Source organism: Porites lutea, chromosome 3, assembly GCF_958299795.1.
Source record: "Porites lutea chromosome 3, jaPorLute2.1, whole genome shotgun sequence".
NCBI lineage: Eukaryota > Metazoa > Cnidaria > Anthozoa > Scleractinia > Poritidae > Porites > Porites lutea.
In genome coordinates, this window is record NC_133203.1 from 47,116,685 (window position 1) to 47,140,723 (window position 24,039).

A 24,039-nucleotide genomic window follows, 5' to 3' on the forward strand; every position below is an offset into this window, starting at 1 on the left:
CAAAAAAGCCTCGGCTTAAAAACTGCTGACATTTCGCGACGTCACCGGTGGTTTGCCCGCGAAATGACGTCCGAGAAATGAGCGCAGAAATTCCACACTGATGACGCGTCGCTACCCAGATGTGGGTAGTGCTTCTGATTGGTTGGAAATTTGATTCACCCAATCAGAAGCACTACCCAGATCTGGGTAGTGACGCGTCATTAGTATCGAACTTCCGCGATCGTTTCTCAGACATCAATTCGCAGGGAAACCAAAGACTCATACCCAGTTGAAAAGAGAAGATTGAGAGAAGATTGGGGCTACATAAAGATGCGTTCCTTCCCATGAGTCTCCGCGCGCCCCAACCTAAACCCAATCTTCTCTCACCCCAAAAACACATAAAAGCGACTGGGTACGAGTCTGGAGAAACCAACCACCGGTGGCGTCGCAAAATGTCGGCTGTTTAATCAGACTACTACGGAGGCTGAACACTGAAAAAGCTTATTTTTCCCGTGGTAGTGTTTACTGCAGTGGCGGATTCAGATCTTTAAGTAAGTTGTGGACCAGTTCATCCAAAGCCTAGGATAAGAGGGGGGTCTGGCCTCAAAAATAATTTTTTCAGCTATATGAACGGGCTTCAGTTTGACCTAAAAATAAGGAGGGGGCACGGAGGCCCCTCCCCTAGTTCCGCTGAATTATGCTGTACAAGTTATGTTAACACCGTGATATGTCCAGTTAATGAAAGCTACTGAGGTGTACTTTCTTGTAGTACTTTCATTGTGCCGTACAGGGTTGTTCAAATCTTTGAGTCTGCGGGTGAAATCTTCAAGTGTGACCATTCAAAGAAAGCCTCTTGGCAGGCTTTCTTGTGGTGCTTTAATTGTACCGTACAGTGCTGTTCTAATCTTTGAGTCTGGATGAAATGAAAGGTACTGAGCAATACTTTCCTGTGGTACTGTTTATTATGCTGCACAAGGTAGTTTCTATCTTTGAATCTGTGGATAAAATCCTTTAGTGTCACCATTTAAATGAAAACTACCGAGCAGTACGTTTCTATCACGCTCAGCTGTACGAGGAAATCTTAACTTTTGAGTCTGTGGGCAAAATCTCTTAATGTTACCATTCAAAGGAAACACTGCCAATGATGGTCACGGGTAGGGTACACACACAAAATCGACGCACCGCAACGACACTAAACCCCTTGTTGACCCTTGGTAACTTGTGGGGAACTACAACCACACTTAATCTCAAAAGAACCCACAAGGGGTTGGGTGGGGTGGGGTCGGGTCGGGGGAGGGGCTGTAACCATACAGAGCTACGAAGAGAAACGTTGCGAGCTGGGCCACTTACGAGGTTCATCTTGGTTGGTTTAGACGTTCGATGCAGATTTTTAACGTAGGCAGACACAAAAGCATATCTGTTAATAGTGACTTTTCTTAGGGCCTGTTTACGTGGAGTGGGGGACCCCGGTCTAGTGGGGTTGGTTTCTTTTGTTTTCACGCTCTGGGGAACACAAAACAAAACCAACCTACCCCACTAGACGGGGGTCCCCCACTCCATGTAAACAGGGTCTTAAGCGGCGCTAAAAAAGGACCAACAATCAGGATGCCAATGCCCTTGTACGATTTTTGCACTTATGCTTCCACTGTAGTGTATGCAAGCCTTGTGCAGGGCTACCGCGAGAACCAGCAACGCCAAAAGGTTCCTGTGTAGTATTTTGCTGCGGTTTTAAACCCAAGTGGAACTCCACTGGCCAGGCATACGGTCATTCACGGATCGTTTGAACATGAACCCTATCCCATCCCCGCCCGTGTGCTAACGTCACTGACCAAGGCTCAAGAACAGGGACATGTCACTTACACGTTTGATCGTACCATTGTGAGGTCCGCAACTTTTCAAAGACCTATTCGGGATGAGGCAAAATAAGGTTCGAAAGTTTCATCCAAGCATCTTTCGAAATAAAATACCAAGTCACGAAAGAGTCACAAAGAACAAAATAAAGGAACAACAGACCTGACAACACAACAACACACTAAAGAGCGAAAACAAGGATAGAGTAGACTAAGAGTAGGATAGAGTATGATAGGTTACAGTGGAGCAGAGGTAAGCTGAGGGAAGAAGAGGAGCGTAAACGAAAGGGGAGTAGGGTGGGGTAGATTGGTGGAGTAGAATAGGATAGGATACAAAACACTATACAAAAAAGACAGACTTGGTGTTCGAGTAAACTTTGAAAATGTAAATTTGGTAGACGAATCTCGTCCTTACCTGTGACCTTGACACAAACTAGCGCTTCAGTGCCTCACTAGAAATTGCACTTTTCGGACCTCTTCACGGCCTATCTTCGTTTAACTTCTACGGCGCAAGCCAAATTTTCTTCACCCGCCTTGCTAATTATCAGACAATATTCTTCTTGGCTTCATTCTTCCTTAACTTCGCATTCACGAGATTTCTTGCATTAAACCCTTCATTTTAGTGCCAAGACTTGGCTTCTTCACTTTTCTTTCAATCAATCTTCACTTCCCCCCGATCTCACACGTTTTCGCTTCAATCTTCAATTTTCTTTTTTTCTTGCCAAACTTCAAAATTAGGTCTTCTCAACCTTAACTTTCGATTCTTCGCACGATCCGTTATCTTCATTTTCTTCAAATTAATCTTCACTCCCCTTCATTCTTTTTCGAACTTCGATTTATCTTCGTTCTTGCGCTACTTGCGTAATTTCGCGACCAAATGTAGTTCTTCGCTCTTTCTTTCAAATCTTCATATTTCATTTTCTTCATGTTTCTGCCCTGTGGCAAAATAAATTCAAGTTAACATCGACAAACACGCCAAACGTTGACCTTTATTCCATTATAAAATTAAAATCAAATAAAACATTTGCATTAGCTAACATTGCTTGCCCCTCAGCAATTGAACAAAGTCGAACCTCTTAAAGAAACAATGAACTGTCCATAACACAGAGAAGTTCATATCAAGAGGGCCCGGTGAATCCCCAGGTGGGGACCGGGATCATTGCCTGACACCGGCCAAAGCGGTTGCGAAGGAAATCAGCTGAGTCCAACAAAATCCATGCTAATATCTTTGCTTTCACATATCAGCTAATCCAAAGTATCAGTAGATTAACATGATAAGAACAAACAAATAAAGTTTTGATTTAGTAACTTGTTAGTTACAGTTCTTCTCAGCACAAACAAAAAGTAAAACACAAAACCAAAACTATTAAAAAAGTGCCGCACTTTAAAGACTCGATACGCAGGTGCTTGAATCTGTTACGAGTGCTTTTGTCAAACTCGAGTTTCTCCACTTACTGAGTGAATATCCGAACTTAGTTCTCTATGCATAAATGTAAAGATGAAATATAGCATCTTTTACAAGTATATCTACTCTAGTTTTGATCCTGCTAAATCGTTTCCAGTAACAAACTACTCGATCACAATGTAACTTAGGGCACTGTGCAGACTTTTTAAAAATAATCAATAAATTTTCATCTCAAGTGAAGTCAAGGGTGTTTTAACTATCTGACTATATTACACCTGTTATAAGGCTAGTGCTGAAGTGATGGCCTACAGGCTTATGATACATGTTGTTCAAAAACTGCTGCCAAATTTGCCTCAGGCATCAGTAGCGGCCTGCAAAAGGTTGAAACGATACATGTTAGAAAATAAAACAAACAAACAAATAAATCACTTAAGATGATTACTCTGGGGACACCACCGCGTCAAACAAATGTAATTGCAAGTATGGCTAATGTTTCAAACTCGGAAACAATAACTAAACTGTAAACTTGTCCGTCAATTACACTTGTAAAACTTGTGCAGTGGAACCTGGTTAACATGGACACCAAGGAGACATGCCACAATGTCTGTATAATCCGGGTGTCCGTATTAAGCGAGCGGTCGGAAAAAATGTCACAGACACATGTTTCATTGATAAGAAGACTAAAGCAGACATTTTTACTGAACTGTAGCAAGTTCATTCCAAACAAACCTCACGATCATTTATTATAGTCTCGTAATAAAATTACCTTTAAGTATCGTTCTTAAACACGACAAAGGCGTCCGACTTTACTTCGTACAAAAACAGTCCTATTCAGGACTACGTTCACCCGGACGATCATACTCTACCTACTAACGAAATGACTCCTGGGTTCAAACCTTTAACAGTTTTACTTTGTATTTTTGTAGTAATGCTTTTAGTTAGCGACTCGGCTAGGTGGGCTGAATATTTGACAGAACCTTTGAAAGGTGATTCGCCGTTTCTGTTAGGTTTTTACTGTTAAGAAGTTCGGTCATAGTGCGCAGATAAAAAAAAAGTCTCTGTAAAGTGGAGTAGATGATATATGAAAGTTTGTGACTCAGGACACAGGAATGGTCCGTTCTCAATATTAATAAAATTCCTATAATTTTACAGAAAATATATGAGCTTTTCATCTGGACAAGCGAAACTGTTGATTCTAAACTGATGTCTGAAGAGTGAGAGTTCCACTGTATTCAACTGACCCCTGTTGTTGCAAAGTGTAATCTTTCAGGAGGCAGCTAGTTTTTTTTTCTGAAAATCTAAAATTGTTTATGTTTTACAGAGGAACTCAGGAAAACCCAAACAATCAATTATTTCGCTCACATCAGGAAGGAAAAAAATAAATTCATAATCATATTATTATTGCTGTATAATATCCACTTACGTGGGGAGTAGGATCTGGAGCGAGAGCGATAACCATATCCACTACCATAGTAGTCACGATGTCGATCCTTGGCATAATACTCTTTATCACGACTGTAGTCATCATAGTAACTCTTACGATAGTTTCTGTGCCTTAGAAGCAAAAGTCAAGGAATGAGCAACAGAGGAAGCTGTAAGGCCTGCTTCAGACGCAGAACTTTTCATGAGCCCAACCTAATACATTCAATTAAGTACATGCTGATTTCATTATCCCTGACACTTTTTTCTGTATTATTACTGATTTTGACTTTATCTTGGTCCATAAAATTACAAAATAGAACTTAGCCTCTTCCCAGCCAATTTTTCCTCACCCTTAGCTCAATATGAATAGAGGCTAGCAAGTGACACTCACTGTGTAGGTTTGCCCATATAGACCCCAGGAGTAGGTGTGTGAGCCCGTTTGGTGATGGAGTAATCCACTCGTATACGCCGACCATCAATTTCTAAACCATTAGTGCTTGCTTTAGCCTAAAAGACAATAATAATAAATGTTAATACTCCCATCAATATTTATTTCTTGTTAAATTAAGAGTAAAAGGTAAAGGTTTAAGGTAAAGCAACAATATTTTACATCAATATCTCATGACAGTAATTCAACTGATAAACTTGAGATCGACAGTGGGCTCATTTTACCCCCCTCTCTACATCAATGCTCCATTTTAAGGTTGGAACACAGCAGGTGACAAGTTGACACAACAAGTCGCGGCGACAGATCACTCCATGTGTACAGGACGGGCAACAAGTTGCTGCAACACATCGCAGTGACAAATCACTTTGTGTACTGGAGAATTTTTGTGAAAATCTTTGTCTCTGCAACAGAATTGTGTCGCCGCAACAAGTCACAAAATTTTGTCTGATTTGATTTTCTGCGACATGTTGCTGCCACAAACTTCTGTTGCCGAGACAAAGATTTTCACAAAAATTTTCCAGTACACACAAAGCAATTTGTCGCTGTGATGTGTTGTTGTGACATGTTGCTGCAACTTGTCGCCAAGTGTGCACCCGACCTTTAAGGGTATTTAAAGCAGTTAAAGCTACACAGAAAGGAGAGAAGTTGAAACAAGGAAGTAACATCAACGGGGATTGAACTCGGGACCTCGCATACCGAAGGACACGCACTAGCCAACTGGGCCATTCTTGCTCCTGCTTGCAACAGTTTTACCACCCATGGTTTATGCAGACCTTAGACCTTTTTTCCAAGGAGTTTTTAAGGACAAAATCCACTTCTGAATTGTCCTGTATAAGAATTAAAGTTATCTGGTGCATTGTGTTTGACAAACTTAACAAGTAAAAGGACATTTAATGAGGGAAAAGAGGGCAAATTACTTAAGAATTATTATTGTAATGCTAAAATTAACAATATCTGAGAAATGACTAATCATTTTTGACCCAATTTGTATTCATGTACAGCCTTAAAGTAAAGGATTCTTTTCAATCCTACAGTGATGTGCACAATATATAAAATACACTTGCGCAGCAAATTACCAACCTCTCTAGCATCTTCAACTGCTTCATAATACACAAATCCAAATCCTCTTGAGCGGCCACTCTACAAGATTCAACGTATTACAAACAAAACAATGATGATGTGAATGAGAACAAAACAATGGATCATTTTAGGTTTCTGGGAAACTGCACACCTACCTCTTCCCTAAGTCATCATTTTGCCCAAAGTGAGAAGTTTACAAGTGTTAATGCTAGCTTAGGGGAGGGGTAGGTGGGCTGTTTCCCAGAAACCTAAATTGATCCAAAACAACTTCCACCACTGTCCTTAATCAAACATTTAGAAATGCTTAATTATTATACCATTATCGCACATACATGTACAGTCATCTGAGTCATTCTTTATGAGTCACTGAAGATAACTGAATACTGGCCAGGGTTCTCAATAAGAGCCCACAGCTGGTGAAATTCGCTGGCTATTTCACGTGAACTTGCAGCCTACTTTTCTTTGGAAATTACCCACAAAAAAGCCAAAGTTAAACAATGTCTGTGTTTTGTTCAAACACTCTAATTTTTGCTCCAGAATGCTAGAAATGCATTCTGAGACGCCCAGATTTCAAATTTTTTCCAGGGTCGGGCATGCCCTCTGACGGAACCCCTATGAACTTGCCCTTTCAGCACTTTTAAGTCATGCCATGAGTTTTTTCCATCTCCGCCTACTCCAAAGCTTTTGCCACCTAGTTAAAACCTTATTGAAAACCCTGTAATGATACTAACAAACTCTAGGTGTCCACTTCGGGGAGTTATATCATGGGCTGGGTGGGTTACAGTAAGCGCATAAATGGACTGATAGTGGCTGCCCTTGGTGCCCTTGTATGCTGACATCTGAGCTTAGTGTTACCATGTAAACATGTCTGTTGCCCTCTCATCCAGGAGATTTCATTCATTCATTACAGGTGTTCATTAAAAGAGAACTAGTTAACCGTAATTTTTTGCCTTGTGATCAGTAGTACATGTAGGTGAACCCATTTGTATCAGTGTATTTTAGCCTTATAATGGATTATAAAGTATCACTGATATATCATGAGCAAAACAAATTTCTTACCTGACGATCATACACTATTTGAATTGACTCGACGCTACCATACTTCTCAAAGTATTGTCTTAAATCTCTTTCAGTGGTGTACAGACTTAATCCAAAAATTCCCAAGCAATTACTGCTTTCAGGGTTGTCCTGCAGGTAGAAAAAATATTACAATTAAAGTTATATTTACATCAACGCAAAAAATTGAAGAAACACAACAAGACAGGACAACCAAGCATTACCCTGCTTCCAACATGCCGTTTTCTGGAGGAAAGTGGAGACACGCTGCGGGATCTATGGAGAAAAAAAAAACATTCACATGTCTTGTTTAGTAGATGTTAAACTGAAAAACCTTGACAGCAATGCAGTGGAATGTTCCCTGTTATTATGGTCACCAATGGGCCAAAACAATTTGGCCATATTAACAGGTGACCACATTAATAAGGGTTTTTTTTACAAGAAAATGTATGGCCGTTTTGCTCATGCTGATCACTCTTAGGGCTTAAAGGGTTAACACGTGACCTCCCAGACAATAGCTAGAAGCTCTATTCACAGGCTTCAGGGATAATGAAAATCACTCATTAAGCAATACATTGAAGTTCATATGTACATGGCCTGAATATCTGCTGGGATGAACAACTGTATGGTGATAAATAGACAAAACATTTCTTAAGCGATAGCTTATGGGGGATGTGAGCTGACTGAGAAAAAAAGTCTTTTTTTCTCTTTCTGAAAATGGATGAAGTCCCAAAGAACACCCCACAACTTGAGCACTTTAGAATTATCAACAATTTGGAAAGAATGCCAAAATTTCACTACCATTGATATGGTTGTTGCATTAACTCCCTACCATTACAACTATTAATAAACTGAATCTTTTTTTATAGCTACCTTCTATGCCTGTAGTGATATGGACTACGAGACCGCGATCGGGATCGTGAGTAAGATCTTTTCCTTTTCTTAGAACGGGAACGTGACCTACTACGAGATGGGGAACGATGCTTGCGTGAACGGCTCCGACTTCTTGACCTTGATCTGCCCCTTGAGCCTGACCGCGAGCGAGAACGGGATCGTGAACGGGATCTTGAGCGAGATCTAGAATGTGACCTGGAACGGGACTTTGAACGAGACCGTGAGCGGGAAGCTGATCTTGATCCTGCACCATTGTATTCTTCACCTTGGTCATTGTCATCTCTGTCACTCACTTCCTGTAAATTGCAAATAAGATAATAATTAGTGATTGCTATGCAAGCATCAGTAAACTCATGACAATGATTTGTATGGAGTGCGAATGCAATATATTGGAATTTGTTGCCCCGGAAAATTACTTTGAGAACAAAACTAACATTACAACTAAATACGGCCAAACATCTGGAAACTTAAATATTCATCATTGGCACTACATTATAATATGGAATTTGCTTCTATCACTGGTGGACAGCAAAAACTATACAGTTGTTTAAGTATACCAACAAAAATAGATAGGTAGAGTGAAACCCCACCTTACGGCCACCTCGTTATTACGGTCACTTTTTTTGGCTGCCCAGCAAAATAGCAATAGATTTTCTTGTTAAAAAACCCTTGTTAATATGGTCACCCGTTAATACGACCAAATTTTTTTGGGCCCATTGGTGACCATATTAACGGGGTTCCACTTTACATACTTTATTGAAGTTTTTAGGTTACAGCTCTGGAGCTGACTTGGGTAAAACTTTACAAATGAATACAAATAATAAATCAAAACCTAGCTTTCAGCCATGTGCAAGCGAAATTTATCCAGAGCATGTACTAAGGAATCTTGTATTCTGTTTTAAGCCTACCTTAGATTATTATTATTTGGTATTTTACTGATAAGTTGTAATCTGGAACTTGATTAAAGTAAGAAGCTAAAGTTAACTTGGCAGACATCAGTTCAGCTAAATTAAAGGGATGATCTGAAGTGCTTTATTAATGAAGTTCCTCTCATTCAACAACTTACTCTTCAAAATATAAATCGGAAATACTAAGAGGAACCAAAGATCCCCTAATTCGATTGTTTTTTTTTTTCAAAATGAATAAGCTAAGATTGCAAAGCGTGCTTTTAACGAATTGGACAACGGAAGAGTAGTATTATTTACCGTTTTAGGCTTTTAAAAGAGCAGTATATTTTCCCTACCTTTTCCTCAGAAGCATCCCTGTCGTCAGCATCGCTCATTTTGGCAAAATAATACCAAAAACACGAGGTTCGTTGTTATTTTCACTGCGAGGATAATTGCTTCGCTAACTCAGCGAAAAAGCAGATGGCGGGCAATGAAACAAAGCTATCCAGTCATGCTTTGCGATCGTTTGTACGAAGATTCCCGAATGACGATCGGACTTTTACGGCATTTTTCAGGCTTTCTTCTTTAATTTTTATATAGCGCGATATTTAAAATGGGAAGAAGGAAAAACTTGTTTCATTTCTCAACTATGTAGCCTTTAATTTTCTTTTCAAAAATACATGTTTGTCATAACTAAGAAAAAAGCAAAACATTTTCAAAATTTCGTAGGACAGTAAAAACCGAACCCAAGGACCCTCTTGCAGACTCGGGTAATCGGCACCACGCCTGCATCAGGGGCTGCACCTCGCCAAAATGGTGGAGGCTTCGGAAGCGTCCATCGATTTGGCCTCATTGTTGAAGGCAAATAAAGTCGAGGCGCTTCATGCTACTGCCCTCTGTGGTCTTGTTAGATTTCTTGTATGGACTAGACTTTCTGAAGAAGGTTCCTCCTGGATTATTAAGTAAGTCTTTCCTTTTTTCAATATTCTTGCCATACTTCTTATATAATTATCTGTTGTTGGGACGTCCCATTTTAAAACTAATCCGACACCTCTCTGTGGATGAGCAGATTCCTACCCATCAAGTATGGGCAAATAGCCGATTCCTTCAAGTTTATCGTGGAAAAATAACCGATTTCTATTAGTCGAGAGTGGGAAAACAAGTCTACCTCGCCACTTGAACGCTTTAAAAAATGGCAGGGCGTGGATGGCTGAAACTGAACACCTGCAGTTTAATAGTTCGTGGATTGGTACAGACTCTTAGCGGATGTTAAGCTTAAATTTGGCACGAACAAAATATTTTTCTAAGCGATAACATTTATTAGGTTAAATGTGAGATTTCGATCGTTGCCATGGCAACGTGGTTGACTGGAAACAATAATATTTTGAATTTATGAGGTTTGCACAAAATTTAGGCAATAGATTTGCTTAAGAAATTGCAAACAGCTAACAATTGATAACCCTCATTTTTTAAAAAAACAACAACTTAACTTGAAACTTGTGGTCTTGGTAGGTCTATGCCATTATATATGAGAATTAAGTTTGTTCTTCTCTCACTCGGATAAGTTTTTCTGTGGGTACTCCAGTCTACCCCTTTCCTAACAGGGGCGGATCTAGGGGGAGGGTGCAGGGGGTGTGCACCCCCCCAGAGGTGACCTGCGGTTCTCTAATACAACTGGTATTCTGCAAAAAAAAAACTATGTAGTTTATTGGTGTTGAAGTAGAGCAAGAGACGAGTGCACCCCCTCCTAAAAAAAAATCCTGGATCCGCCCCTGCCTAAAATTCAAAACTTCCAAAATAAATTTAATTCTGTTGATCTGGAAAGTACGGACACATTTCAACAAGTTCTTAAGAACTCCCAAGAGCTTCAGGGGTAAACAAATTTTTAAAAAATACTATTAAACTGTCCCATGCACATTTTTTTGTGTTTTCTGGTTCATGCTTGTTTCTCATCCCTTTGGAGTGTTCTGCTTCAGGAAGAACCATACATTGCAACGAAACCCTCACTCATACAGGGCCACCCCTTGTAAATTTTGTGAGCTTTTCCTAGACAATTAAATAACTGCAGCTTACGTTTGAACAACAGCTGTTCATTTATCCCTTGGGCATATTTTGAGACAAGTTTAGTGACGATCAGTTACTACGGTTACAAAATATGGATGAAGCATTGAGCAGTATGTAAAACAAGGTGTTTAAATGCCTTGTACATTTGCATGGGGAAATGTAAAGTGCTTTTGTTTTGTTTTGACTTTTAGTGCATCTGATGGAGTTGATGTGTGGCACTTGCAACTGGACAAAGCACAACTTGATTCCCATGTAAGATAACTCTGAATAATAAAACTGGTTTTGTGCATACAGTCAAACTTCTATATGGCCACTTCCTAAAAATTTTCCCGTCAAAACCTTTTAATATTAGAATCACTTGTAAATGACCACTTTTTGTGGTGACTGTGAAATTGCCTTAAAGGCTAAAATTAAGATAATCTTAAAAATAAATAGGATCACTTATTACATGACTGAATCCCCTAGCAGGCAAGATGAAGTGAATACTCGGTATTCTGTTGATTGGCTACCCAAGAGGGCGAGCCACCTCAGGGATTTCTTGAGTTGTTCCTGCGAGAAAAAGTTCACTTTTTAGCCATACAATAAATCCTTAATTGACCAATTATAAACTTGTTCAGTCATGGCTGAATATTGGCCTCATTCTTTTTTGCGTTTTTTTATGGCAATTGTATGTTCGAAGAGAAATTGAAAACAATGCTTATGCAAATTTTTGGAGGAAAACAAAGAGTTTTTGAGAAAAGCTTATTGTATGCATAGAATATGTGCTTTTATCAAATCTTGCAGAAAGAACTGGCTGCAGTTGATGGATATGATGCTTACTTTACAAGATTCAGGTGAGCATGACATAAAACCATGCAACTCAAACAAAATAATCATTTTTTCCCAAAAAGATCAAAGTTTTGCTTTTTTGAATTTTCCTTATTCTGTTTCCAAGTGCTTCCAAATATGCTGTCCCTTAAAGGGTTTGGTTTCCCGTTTCCTGCAGACTAACACATTTTCAGAAAGTGAAAAAAAAAAAAAAAAAAAATTATATTTAATATTCCTTTATTGTTTCAAGAACACAGAATATCCTTTCCTCTTTGGAGATCACTATCGATGGCATTTTTCTGTAAGGCCTTTAAAAGGGCATTAAATTTCTGATTATAGGTTAATAGCAAATAAACATGTTTACTGTTTGGCCTATTACTGGACAAAAAAAAAATGTTGAAATTAGACAGACCACAGTGCACTAGTACAGGGCTAAGTTTGTTGTCATGTTACAGGTCAAAGTTAAATTCAGGGTAAAATGTATTTTCTCTAATTCCTTTGTCTCCTAGCCCTAGTTATGAAAACTACAGACTTGGCAACCCCCAAAAGGCAAACAATGTGAGATTGTGAACCTAGAGCTGGGAAAAGTAGTGAGAAATGGGTAAAAAGTCATGAAATGTCCCAATTTTCCTAGTAGAAACTTTCAGTGGGGAAAATGGGTATGGGAAGTCACTTTAAAGCTGCAGCAGTAAACATTCCAATCAATTTTACTATTTTAATTTAGGTTTTTGATTTCTATATTTTGTTGGAGATCATCCTAAAACAAGAGAAACAGTAAGTCTGCTCATTTGGTGGCAGGGACAAATAATTATTGTGGTAGGCTAAAATAGTGTAATCAAGCGTGACTGCAAAGTGTCTTCTTTGTGGAGCTGACTATCTTTTGAAATCTATGTTGGAAAACTCCTGGATTTTTTTGGAGTTTGACTTTAAGAGAAAATGTGCGAATCAGTTGCCAACACATGAGAACGTGATATAGGTTTTGAAATTGTGATACTCAACAAAGTCATGAGACTTGGCAAGTCTGAAAACTAGGGCTAGGAGACAAAGGAAATTGAGAATCAACCTAGGTTAAAAAATTTTGAACCTGAATTTAATTTTGACACATATGCATGCAACAGAGGATATACTCAAAACCACTGAATTAATAATCAACAGGTCAGAATTTGAAAATGGCGGCATATCCGTAGCACAGAAAGAAAACAAAATTGCCATAACAGTTGGTACAGGAATTCCATCTCTGTGTTATGACCTCTATAAAGCTAAAGCAAGTGAAAGGAAAACAGAACTGCAGACAATTCTTTTCAGACTGGCAGACAGAGTATCACAACTTACTGAACAGTTGAAAGGTATTTATAACATGTGGTGGAAATGTTGAAGGTACTAAAAATTAATCAATAATATTAAGGCTACAAAACATAGGAAATTCTGAGTCAAATCAGGTTGAATACTCAGGTATTTTTGAAGCAAGTAATGAATTCAAAATTCAAGTAATTAATTTCAAATTTTCTTCTACATTGGAACACATGACCATTTTCCTTTTAACGTGTTGACTACCGGCATAACAACCTAGAGCGGCCTCGAGAATTTTGCATAAGCCAACATTGGTAGTGGGGGCTCTGCATTCAAGAGTTAAATAAAAGAATGATTATCCTTTGTCCACCTTTATGAAAGTGGTTGTATTCTTCTACAGCATCAGCAGATTCACTGGAGAGACCTAAAAATCAGAAACTGGTGGCAGACCGAGTATCACAACTCACTAAACTGTTGAAAGGTATTTTAAATATAACAATATGGTGGAAATGTTGAAGGTACTAAAAATTAATGAATAATATTAAAGTGCTACTACGATCAAAATTTAATGTCAAGTTTTTCACAAAAATGCTTTCTTTTCAGCTTATCAGAAGTGGCTGTACCTGTTTCGGTCATTGAAATGAACTTTGGCGCCCTCTAAGTGAAAATATTGAGCTTGAAAATGTAGGTTTTTCGCGTCCGCCATTACAAATTTATGTTCCAGTGACAAAGCTATTGTTCTCTGATTGTGACGTCATTTTCTGAACACGGCAAGAAAGCAAACCTGAACCGTGAGAAAACAGCGAGCGATTCTCAAAGCTTCGCTCGTCTTCGCCCGATTCTGGAATTGTGAAGGAGGAAATCGTAGATTACGATGACTCTGTAGAACCAGCACCGACTGAATATGAGAAAGTCAAATACTAAGGGCAGCTAGCCTCAGAGAAGGAAAAAAAACACACTTCACCAAGTCGTAGAACACGCCAAGAAAACAAACCTGAACCGTGAGAAAACACCGAGCGATTCTCAAAGCTTCGCTCGTCTTCGCCCGATTCTGGAATTGCGATGGAGGAAATCGTAGATTACGATGACTCTGTAGAACTAGCACCGACTGAATATGAGAAAGTAAAATAATAAGGGCAGCTTACCTCAGAGAAGGGAAAAAAACACACTTTACCAAGTCGTATTTTATGCAGTTTGTGCCGACAGAGATTCGGACTACTGGTAGGTGTATTTGTATACGTACTAGCTATAATAATAATACACAGGCAAGACGATCGAGAGTCCGCACCAATTTCACCTGCCTTCTAGCCACTCTCGAGTGCTCATTTATCCAAGTGTAGATAAAGTTTTGCTTTATAGCTCTTCAGGCACAGCGAATCAGAGTGGGTACAGTTTCAGTTCAGTTCAGCTAAGTTTCAGTTCTAAAGCAGCCAGCTCGTTGTCATATGCATGTGTTTTTTTTACCATCTTAAACGGACTGCTGTCTTTTATTATTGAAAATTTAATTGTTACTTTAGTGTTACGTATCTGAGCTGAGGATTTTAAAATTAGATCTAATGTTAAGTTCTCTTTGTCAGAAAAGTTAATTTACTCATTTTCAATATAAATAGATAAATAAGGGGATCGCTCGCTCTTGATTTGGTATATGAATTTAATAATTTTCAGTGCTGACATTAAAGACTGTCACATTCTTTGTAGCTCATGTTTTTTTGAAAAGGCTGTGTCTGCCTATACCTTCCCTATCGATTGACTGCAGATCAATATAGCAACTTATAAATTGCAACGCTAATAAAAATTCCGAGATTTCACCTCATCCAACTATTGTCAGTGATATCCCCTTGTATTTCCATAACTAATTTTATAGATAACTTTATGAAATTGTTGTATGTGACGTTTTTTTTTTTTTATTTATTTATTATTCAAACCCAGGTGTGCATTTTTTGGATGCTCTCTTTACTGGGACCAGCTTTGAAGCTTTGGCTAGACAAGAAAATATATACAGTGGAACAGTTAACACAGACATGTTATGATGTCTATATTATATGGGTGTCCGTATTATCCGGGTGTCCATATTAAGTTAGCTCTCTGGAAAAAAGTCACAGACACGTGATTTATTTGATATATAGCATAAAGGAACAAGGAGGAAGAAGGGTAGGAACAGTGACTGTAGCAAAAACCCAAGGACGTGAAACTTGTTGAGTAGGAGGCAGAAAATTTATCAAAGGACTACAAACAGGGGAAGAAAGAAAGATGTATCAAAATCAAATGTGTCATGCTATTTGGCTGCAGATGTTTTGGTAATAAAATCTTATTAACCCGTGAACTTGGTACAATGTCTACAATTGGCACATCATTGTGACAAGAAAAATAGAAAGTGCCTGGGTAACCGGTGTCTGTAAAGCTGGATTAAGAATATATAGGAATTTCGGACTTGAAACACAGAAAAGTGGTTGTTGTCCACATTAACTACTGTGCTAACTACTGTGGGTACTAAGCTGGTTAATTTTAAAGAAAAAATCTATGCTTTTCCTCAGGACAAACAAAACTGCCTGTTATATATGGGTGTCCAATTAAGTGGGTGTCTGTAGATCATAGAGTACTGGGTTATCACTGCATTAATAAATTATTATTTGCAACTAACGTTATGTATTGAAAAACTAAATGGCTCAGTACATCACTAGGTTGCACGATTCTGCTGATAACACAGTGTGCCATAAATTCACTGCCTCTAGGAAGAAGTGTTACACAGTGGAAATTATGTTTATCGTGGAGGCCCATCCTTGATTGTGCTCTGTGGGTTTTTCTTGCTGGTTTTTTCCATTGTAAAATATTATTAGAAACTAGCATTTTTAAGAGTTAAAACCCCTAAGAGGGCCTGGGAAGCAGTTTTTAATGTGCGCGGGCCGGTGACCACCTACATTGACGTGAGGGGGGGGGGGGGGAGAGCAAATTTGGCTGTTCTCTCTTTGTGGCTGTTTAGAACTGTCAGATTACTGAACCTTTCTTGAGTCATTGTTGAGCAGTCATGTTCATAGATTTCAAGCCGCTGAAAAGTACCTTTCTCCTGCTGAGGGTGATTGCACATGCTGAATCCACCACTAGAAGTTTGCAGATCATGATATTACACTGTAGGTTCCTGTAATGCCTTCAATTTGTCTAGCATGTCATTGAAATGTGCCAGAGACCACATCATCACCTGATATAATTCGTTTTAAGAAACCGTAGTTCATGGAGTAGTCTTCAGATTTAATCAAGAACCTTCATCAAAAAAGACTATTCTGCATTGTTGCAAATGCTACATAGCTTTGCTGGTTTGAAAATGCAGAAGTCTAGGACGATTGACTTTTTAAGGCTTACCACGCATCAGACTGATGGGATCAAAATGGACCAATAATAAATTTAGATGCTGGAAGATTCTTATTCCAACAAAGATACTATTCATATGAAAATGTATATTACAATGAAACCTCTATAACGAAGTCCTCGGTCTAACAAACTATTTTTTTTTACTCCAGTAATAGTAAAATATAAGGCAATATGAAAAAGAACCTTGATAAAAGTTAACAAACCTCGTTAGAATAAACATATTTTGCCAGTCCCTTGGCCCTTCATTATATCAAGGTTCCACTGTACTTAATTTTATTTATTTATTTTTCAAAAAGTGGGGAAGCCCCTTTGCCCTGCATGGGCCCTGCCCTAGCTTGACTTAGGCTATATAATACCCCCAAAATAGACTATGCTAAATCAGGCAACAAAGAACAATAAATCGCAGCCTTTAAACAGTATTACGGCCGTTGGCTTGTTTATCGTAATCACTGGTATGACAAAAAAATAATGGATTTGTATATTGCACACGTTACGTAAGACCTAAACTTGTCCTCCAGGTTCTTAGCTGGGGCCTCACATTTATCTTGTGATCAACAAGTGTGCAGATCAATTGTTACAGTAAGGTGGACAGTGCCTTTGTATTTGGTAAGGGGCCATGAAGCTTCCTCATTTATAGGAATAACATTAGTCTATCCGATATTAAAAGATACACCAAGGTTTTTGAAGTAGCAAGGCTGTGTTCTAAGAAAAATTGAAAGGAGCCCAGTGCTCCAGACCCGTGAAATCCTGGGTGCCCAGCACATGATTTCTATGAGAAAATTTCCTAGTTGCCCCGGAACAATAGTTAAGCACCACGGGCCAACTGGGTGCTGGTAGAGCACAACCTTGAGTAGTCAAACACAAAGCAGCAGTGATGAGCAGGGGCCATGAAACTATCTCATACATGTACATAACCCTCAGTTACAGTAAATATTTCAGTGACCAAGCCTTGGTGATTATTCATTTTTAACTTGCAATCTGTCAGTCACATCACTTCAGTGATTCAGTGCATGAGTGCCCCTGAGTTGGAGTTTACATCTCAAATTATGATATACTATAATTATAATTATTATAAGTATTCAATGCGAGATTGCAAAACTTTTCGTTATTCACTCAAAAGAATAACAATACACAACATTCAAGATAGGATCACAATTTTATTTTAAAGACCACATCAGTAAATGGTAATAGTTCTTGCTGTATTTTACAAAATTGCAAAAACAGTTTTTGCAATAAACTTGTGTGGGCTGTCTTGCTTTAGCTTGTGGTTTGAACTGACAATGTGTCTGTGCAGTTTTAATCAGGCTCTGAGTTTTGGGAAGACTAAAATTGAAAAAAGCATACCTTTTGTTTAGTGAGGGTTATGGCGACCAGAATGTTGGAAATACTAAGGAATTTACTGTATATTAAAATATCATACCATTCAGATTGCACCATGATCCTGATAGATTTTAATATTTTATAATAAAAATTTAAAAAAGAGCTTTAAAACTTTTTATAAAAGCTCAAAGGAATGTTAATAGTGATAACAGAAAAAATAGTACACTACAAGAGCAAGGTGTGAGCAATAATAGTGTTTACAAAACTAGAGGGCTCTCTGTGATCTGTTGCCTTAGGGCAAATCTTTTTGAAGGTTTCCTAAAAAAGTTTCGTAGTCGTCGCGTTCCAGTCGAAGAAAGGTCTAAGAGAAAATTTATCTTCGATGACTTCGCCAGTAGTAAAAGCAAAAATCACCACCGGCGATATAAATAAACTTAGCAAGTTTTGCGAACTGTAAGCTTACCTCCATGCGCTCCCTCTTTATGCGAAGATTTCTTTCCGGATTCAAGATCTGTCGATTGATCTTTCTTCCATATGCTAGCAAATGATCCAAGTTTAATTTTCCGCTACTGGTTTGCGTTGAAAGCCCCGTAAATGCTATTGCAGCACTCTTCGAAGTTATCAAACCGAGAAAACAGCGAAACTGTCAGCTGGAAACAAACCTATTCCTCGAATCTCACATTCAGTTGGTCAGACTCACGTGCAGCACAATTCTGTCGATTGAAGCGGTTGCTGCACACATACGGAGCCTAATGTAGTAAGATCGAAAGAGTCTTCCTAAACAAGAACGCATCGAAGTGGGAGGAAAGAGAACATTGTTGAGCAAAGTTCTTGGAAGAAAATTGTCATGCTGTGTGTACTGCGTTAAGTAAATGACGTCACAAAGCAATTGCCTTGTGTTCTTGGTAACCAGGCCACAGGAACATAGCGTTTTAATGGCGGACGAAAATTAATGGTTTTTGACCGCCAAAAAATACCACTTTCCTTAATCGCATGAAGCTATAATTTGCACACCATGTACTTCAAGTACTAAACTGCCAATCTAGCGAAAAAAAATGGTAGTCAAAAATTTGATCGTAGTAGCACTTTAAGGCTAGAAGACAAAGGGTATTCTGAATCAAAGCAGGTTGAATAATCAGGTGTTAACCTAGAGCATTTACCATTTGTATGGAAAACCTGGAAATTCAAGGGGGGGGGGGGGGGGAATTCAAATGGAACGGTTCATCCCGGTGGAAATTTTCCGGAAAAAAGTAATAGCTTTCAAGGTATTACCTTTTACCCACTTTTGGCATAACAACAAAAATTTTCTGTACCATTTGTTTGGATAACTAGTGCCAGGCTTCATGTCGAGAGGAAGCGAAAAATTTACTAGTATTTTGGAAGTGGTACAACTCAATCCTGTTATTGTTTTCGGTGCCAAAAATATTCCAGTACCATTGTACTAGATAGGCTAAGGGTTCCAGTGTCCCAGTTGCACATCCCCACCCCAAAATTCCTGAAATACCCCTTCCCCCCGGACTGATGCTCATTTGTATCATTGTGAAATGATGGTTTTTCTGTTGTGCTGTGAACTGTTTGATAGATATTCCACCAAAGAAGACCAGCCAGGCTCCTCCAGTGAAAAGAAAACTAGAGTACAGTCTTATCGATCCAGGCAGAAGAAAGTACGATTTTACCTTTTTTTTGCTCCAGCATAGTTGATATCTTCAACAGTTGATGCTTCTATCAGCAGCTCTCCAAGGGATTCACTCCCTGGACCCCTGGGGAGTTGTTCAATTTTTTTAAATACCTTAGCCTGCGCTCCAGGCGTTTCCCATCGAGTTATTGCGCAAAAGTTAGAGCGGGAGCAAAAATAAGAGACATTCCTATTTTATTTTGCTCTCGTCCCAACTGTCTCGACAAACTCGTGCGGAAACGCTCGCTGCGCTGGCTACAAATACTTGGGCAGAAAAACTATGACAAATCTTTACCCTCAATAGGGCAACAATAGGGAATGAGTGTATCCTTGATAGACCAGTCTACACAGAATTAAAGTTTTCGGAATCGTATTGTCATTTTTTATTTTTTTGAGCGGCAATTATTTATTTCCAATGCTTGCGTACTAGAAGGCGTATTGAATACGGGATCAGACGTATTGATCTGTTGCGTCTCCTTGCCTCGCGCTTCGTTCAGTGATCTTCAGTAGAAAGATGTCATCACTACAGCTCATTTTCTCTCCTTTTGCATCTAGGCTTGATGACAAAGACTCAGGCTCTGAAGGATCAAGAAAAAGAGACAAACGACCAGAAATGTGAGAAACAAATTCTATACCCTGCGTATATGTAGCCGGCGTTTTTTGTGTGTGATTTTCAGTTTTGGCTTGGCCGTGCGCGAGGTTAAACGAGAAAACGATGGGGGAGGGGGCAAGGGGGAGAGAGAAAGACCGCTATACTCAGCTAATATTTTATCGAGTGTTTGTAAATTTAGTAGAGGGGGGAGGGAGAAAACGCGAAGGCGAGGAAAAGGAAAGGGTGAGGGAAGGGTCCCTTACCCTCTCTCCCCAACCACCCCTCCCTTTTTCCCTTTCTCGCTATCCCCAACCCCTTTCGACGCCTGCTACGCAGGCTAAAAGACCGCCTGCATTCAACCCCTTGAGACTTTCGAAACGCTGTCGTTTTTTCTCCCTAGGGACCTCAGCTACAATGACGGCAACGGCAGCGAAAACTTCACTCAAAAATGGGTTTCGCGCTGTTCCAAATTTCGTCGCTCTTATTCAAACTCTTCTAGTGTCAGGTTTTGTACCAAGCCTGACATTTTACTGATAACATTTTTCAATCCAATATAATCACACACCAAGTTTAGAAGGAACTTACAATGGGCCAGTTTTCCAATAATCGGGCGGTACAGACACCATCCTGTTATCTTATACCAAGCCATACAGAATGGAAGTTCTCAAAATTTCAAATTATTTCCAATTTATTTTTGCGTGAACCATATATTTCAGGGGCGTAGCTAGGGGGGGGGGGGGGTCCTAGGGTGCCCGTGACCCCCCCCTTGGTAGGCCTTTTTTTGAGCAAACAACCTACAATATTCAGGTGGCGAAAACGCCATGACAATATCTTGGCCGTAAAAGCCATTGTTGAAAAGCCCACTTTTTTAAACTTTGTTTTTTTGTAAAGTATTTTTTGGTCAACGACTCTTGTCTTTAGTTAATATGGGCCTTCATGCCGCAATAATACGACTGAGCCCGCTGATACACGAGGGAGAGCAGCGGTATAAACCATATATAGTCGGCGATTCCCAGATGGTGATCTGGTGAGTAGCCTCTGTGACCCCCCCTTTGGAAAATCCTGGCTACGCCCCTGTATTTCAAATACACAGGCGAACATCCAAGAAAGCTTACTGAACACCTGTCAACTCCAGCTGTTTTTGTCTTCTTGTGCATCTAGGCTTGATGACGAAGAGTCAGCCCTTAAAAGACCAAGAAAGAGAGAGAGACGACCAGAAAGGTAAGAAACAAATTTTACGATATGACTGTTGAAGGAACAGGAAATTGTCTCCTTCCAGAGACCTTTTTAGGGAATCTCGTCACTTAGCACGCTCTTAAAGCTGTTCTCATCATATAGAGTTAACTGCTCAAACTAGAAGACAATTATTCACTGAAGTGAAGGTGGCTAGTGGTTGATATTTGGCTCAAGATTAAACTGTCAGTTTCTTAAGGTAGCCTACCGATATCAATGCCTGTAATAGTCAACTAAAACCCATCTCTTCAAAGATCGAAGCGTACCTTTAAAGTTATTTTACCTGTTTTACCTTATTTTATTTTATTATATGTTTAATTAACCTTATGTAAATAAAATTGGTAAATAAAATTCTGGCGGGAAAGGCGACACGAAGATAACGCGACCACGTAAGAGAGAATGTATGGATGTTGCTAAAATTGGGTCTGATCTCAGGTTAATATTTAATTGTAGCTGTTGGTATGTAATTAGTTACTCTTATAGAATTGATTGTGAATAGATTTTGTGCTTTTAATGTTAACATATCCCCACTGCCTACTCATTACCTCACCGCGTACTATTCAGTTATGGGAAAAGTCTGCGACTGCTGAGGCAATAAGCACGCAACGAGGATAACACTGAAGTTGTCAACCGCCAATAGGGAAGGTGGACGGGTCGCGAAAATTGACCATGGTCCCGGAGTACCGATCATTAAAATGACCACGTTTTGGGCAGCTCGGCCAAATTTATAGTCGGGGGCGCAAAGCATCACAACCGCTACAAGCATGGGCGATTTCGAGGGATTGCTCACAAAATTGCATTGTCGACCCAGAGCTCTTCTGCGTATGTAGAGGAGACGCGTGCATTCCAAAACCAGTAAGCAGTCGAGAAAGACAAAATTGCTGCGATGAGCTAATTAATTATGCAGTGAGAAATAGCATGATTTGTAAAGACTTATTGGCAAGTTGGCAAGTAGTGAAATAATGCTATAAAAAAAATCATAGACCTTTGTCACGCGGCGACCATTTTGTCCCAGGAGGTTAAAAAAGCTTTGTACTTGCACAGGTAGCCTCGTTCTCACTGCAAGGCTAGCCGTGCAAATACAAAGCTTTTCTGTTCTCCTGGGACAAAATGGCTGCCGCGTGACAAAGGTCTATTGTATAATCAAAAGGTAGCGACACGGCGGCATTCTTATGCACCAAATAGGTGACATTACTTAGTAGTATATAAAGCAGAATTTGTTTTAAATTAGGAAGAGTTTTAGGTATTGCGAACGCTGGCCGAGGCTTGTTGAAGCTGATTGGCCACATTTCGCTCCCGACCGGCGTCAGTTTTCATTCAGCTGCCTCCGTTATCTCCATGTAGTTTGTGTCTTCTGGTTCATGGCTCAGACGGCAACTTCTGGCGAGTCACAAACGGGAAATATGGCGATGTCTTTGGTCTGTGCGTTTTTTCACCTCTTTACAGCAAGTCTTGGTTTTCCGAGTAATTTTTCTTTAATTTTTTTTTCCGCTTTCGGTCACTTGTTTTCCTCTTTAATGGTAGTTTTTTTAAGCGTACAGTTCTCCTCACGGTTTTATCCGTCAGTCGTATTCGTTTAAATTACCTCATGTTTCGAGTTAATTTAAGCTACAGTAAGAAGGGCAACAAAACATGTGCAACTTGTTTTGCAACATTCCTGCAAATTGAGTTGAATAGCGATATTGGGCGTTTTACCACCTACGTTCGAACCTGTGTTGCAGCAAATTACCGATAGGTTGCCAGGTTTGTTTTCGTTTGTGGTAAAACGCGCAACCTCGCTAGTATTCAACTCGGTTTGCAGCAAAGTCGCAAAGAAGTTTATCCTTAGCCCGTTTTTTTGTTAGCCGTTGAACCATAACCAACCAGGAAAATACCGCGGTCAAACAAGAGAAATTTGCAAAAGCTAAGCAAAGTTCTTTAAACTTAAGGTTGCTACTTTCACTGTTGGAATTTAACGATTTAACCAAAACGTCTCTTGTTTTTATTAGTTTATCAATTTGTTTTTGTTTAGATGGAAACAAAACGTGCGCAAGAACGCCATTGTACATGGGCTGGAGTGCATGGGCACAAGAGGAAACATTATTCCAGCAAGAACCACTGGACCACCGTGTGAGTGCAAAGGAAAGTGCTTTCAAAAAGTGGACGACAAACTTAAGATGCACATTTTGACGACATTTAACAACATGCCTGATAAAAGCACACAAGATCAGTACCTTAGCGGTTTGGTCCTCAGCTTTGACCCCGCCCGGGTTGGTTGTCAAGGAAGGAAAGGGAAATTCTCCGAAACGAACAAAGGAAGAAGGTTGAACACTTACAAATATTACGTTCCTAAAGGTAACTTCTTTGAAGAAATCTACGGTATAGACTGTTCACAGATCGTCGACATCGAGCGCTCTCCTGGGGAGGGAGATGAATGATGAATTCCGATGTTATCTAAAGAGAGAAATATTAGTTAGTGTAGGAAAAACAACGCAAGGAAAGTACATCGTCAATCATTTGTTCAGCGGTTTTCTGAGTTAAATTTGTTTTCGGAGAAGAATAGCCGTAATTATTTTTGATTCGCTGTATTTTCTCTGTCCCTGCTGAAGTGGAAGTATAGAAATACGACAGAACCCTTTAAGTCTGGACTGTCGAGACACCAGTTAGTTTTGTTTTTCTTCGAGTTCTGTAA

The 24,039-nt window shown here is 39.4% G+C and overlaps 2 protein-coding genes and 1 long non-coding RNA gene across 3 annotated transcripts in view; 2 read left to right on the top strand and 1 right to left on the bottom strand.

The window, feature by feature from the left end:
- Positions 1–2,800: 2,800 nt before the first annotated feature.
- LOC140931287 (transformer-2 protein homolog beta-like) lies at positions 2,801–9,517 on the bottom strand. Its single transcript, XM_073381068.1, has 8 exons — positions 9,378–9,517; positions 8,114–8,430; positions 7,465–7,516; positions 7,244–7,372; positions 6,185–6,244; positions 5,048–5,163; positions 4,658–4,788; positions 2,801–3,605 (listed from the first exon to the last, which is right to left on the bottom strand). Exons 1-8 carry the CDS (start codon positions 9,414–9,416, stop codon positions 3,595–3,597), a joined length of 855 nt encoding a protein of 284 aa, XP_073237169.1. The 5' UTR covers positions 9,417–9,517; the 3' UTR covers positions 2,801–3,594.
- Positions 9,518–9,834: 317 nt separating this feature from the next.
- LOC140932405 (uncharacterized) overlaps positions 9,835–24,039 on the top strand; it is a 45,792-nt gene continuing 31,587 nt past the window's right edge. Inside the window, exons 1-6 of the mRNA XM_073382016.1 lie at positions 9,835–9,983; positions 11,277–11,337; positions 11,869–11,918; positions 13,048–13,238; positions 19,451–19,532; positions 20,099–20,158. Of these exons, the coding sequence (XP_073238117.1) occupies positions 9,835–9,983; positions 11,277–11,337; positions 11,869–11,918; positions 13,048–13,238; positions 19,451–19,532; positions 20,099–20,158 (593 nt within the window). The remainder of the gene's footprint in view (positions 9,984–11,276; positions 11,338–11,868; positions 11,919–13,047; positions 13,239–19,450; positions 19,533–20,098; positions 20,159–24,039) is intronic.
- Positions 13,778–15,505, top strand: LOC140929835 (uncharacterized). Its single transcript, XR_012164805.1, has 2 exons — positions 13,778–14,403; positions 15,112–15,505. It is a non-coding gene; the product is annotated as an uncharacterized lncRNA (long non-coding RNA).

What these genes read in the sequence shown, in the direction of transcription:
- LOC140931287 (XM_073381068.1), bottom strand. Translation starts at nt 9,416, where the DNA reads ATGAGCGATGCTGACGACAGGGATGCTTCTGAGGAAAAG. An exon ending in TATCACTACAGGCATAGAAG is followed by an intron (nt 7,517 to 8,113) that starts GTAGCTATAAAA and finishes TTTTCTCCATAG; the next exon opens with ATCCCGCAGCGTGTCTCCAC. An exon ending in TATATGGGCAAACCTACACA is followed by an intron (nt 4,789 to 5,047) that starts GTGAGTGTCACT and finishes TTTGCTTCTAAG; the next exon opens with GCACAGAAACTATCGTAAGA.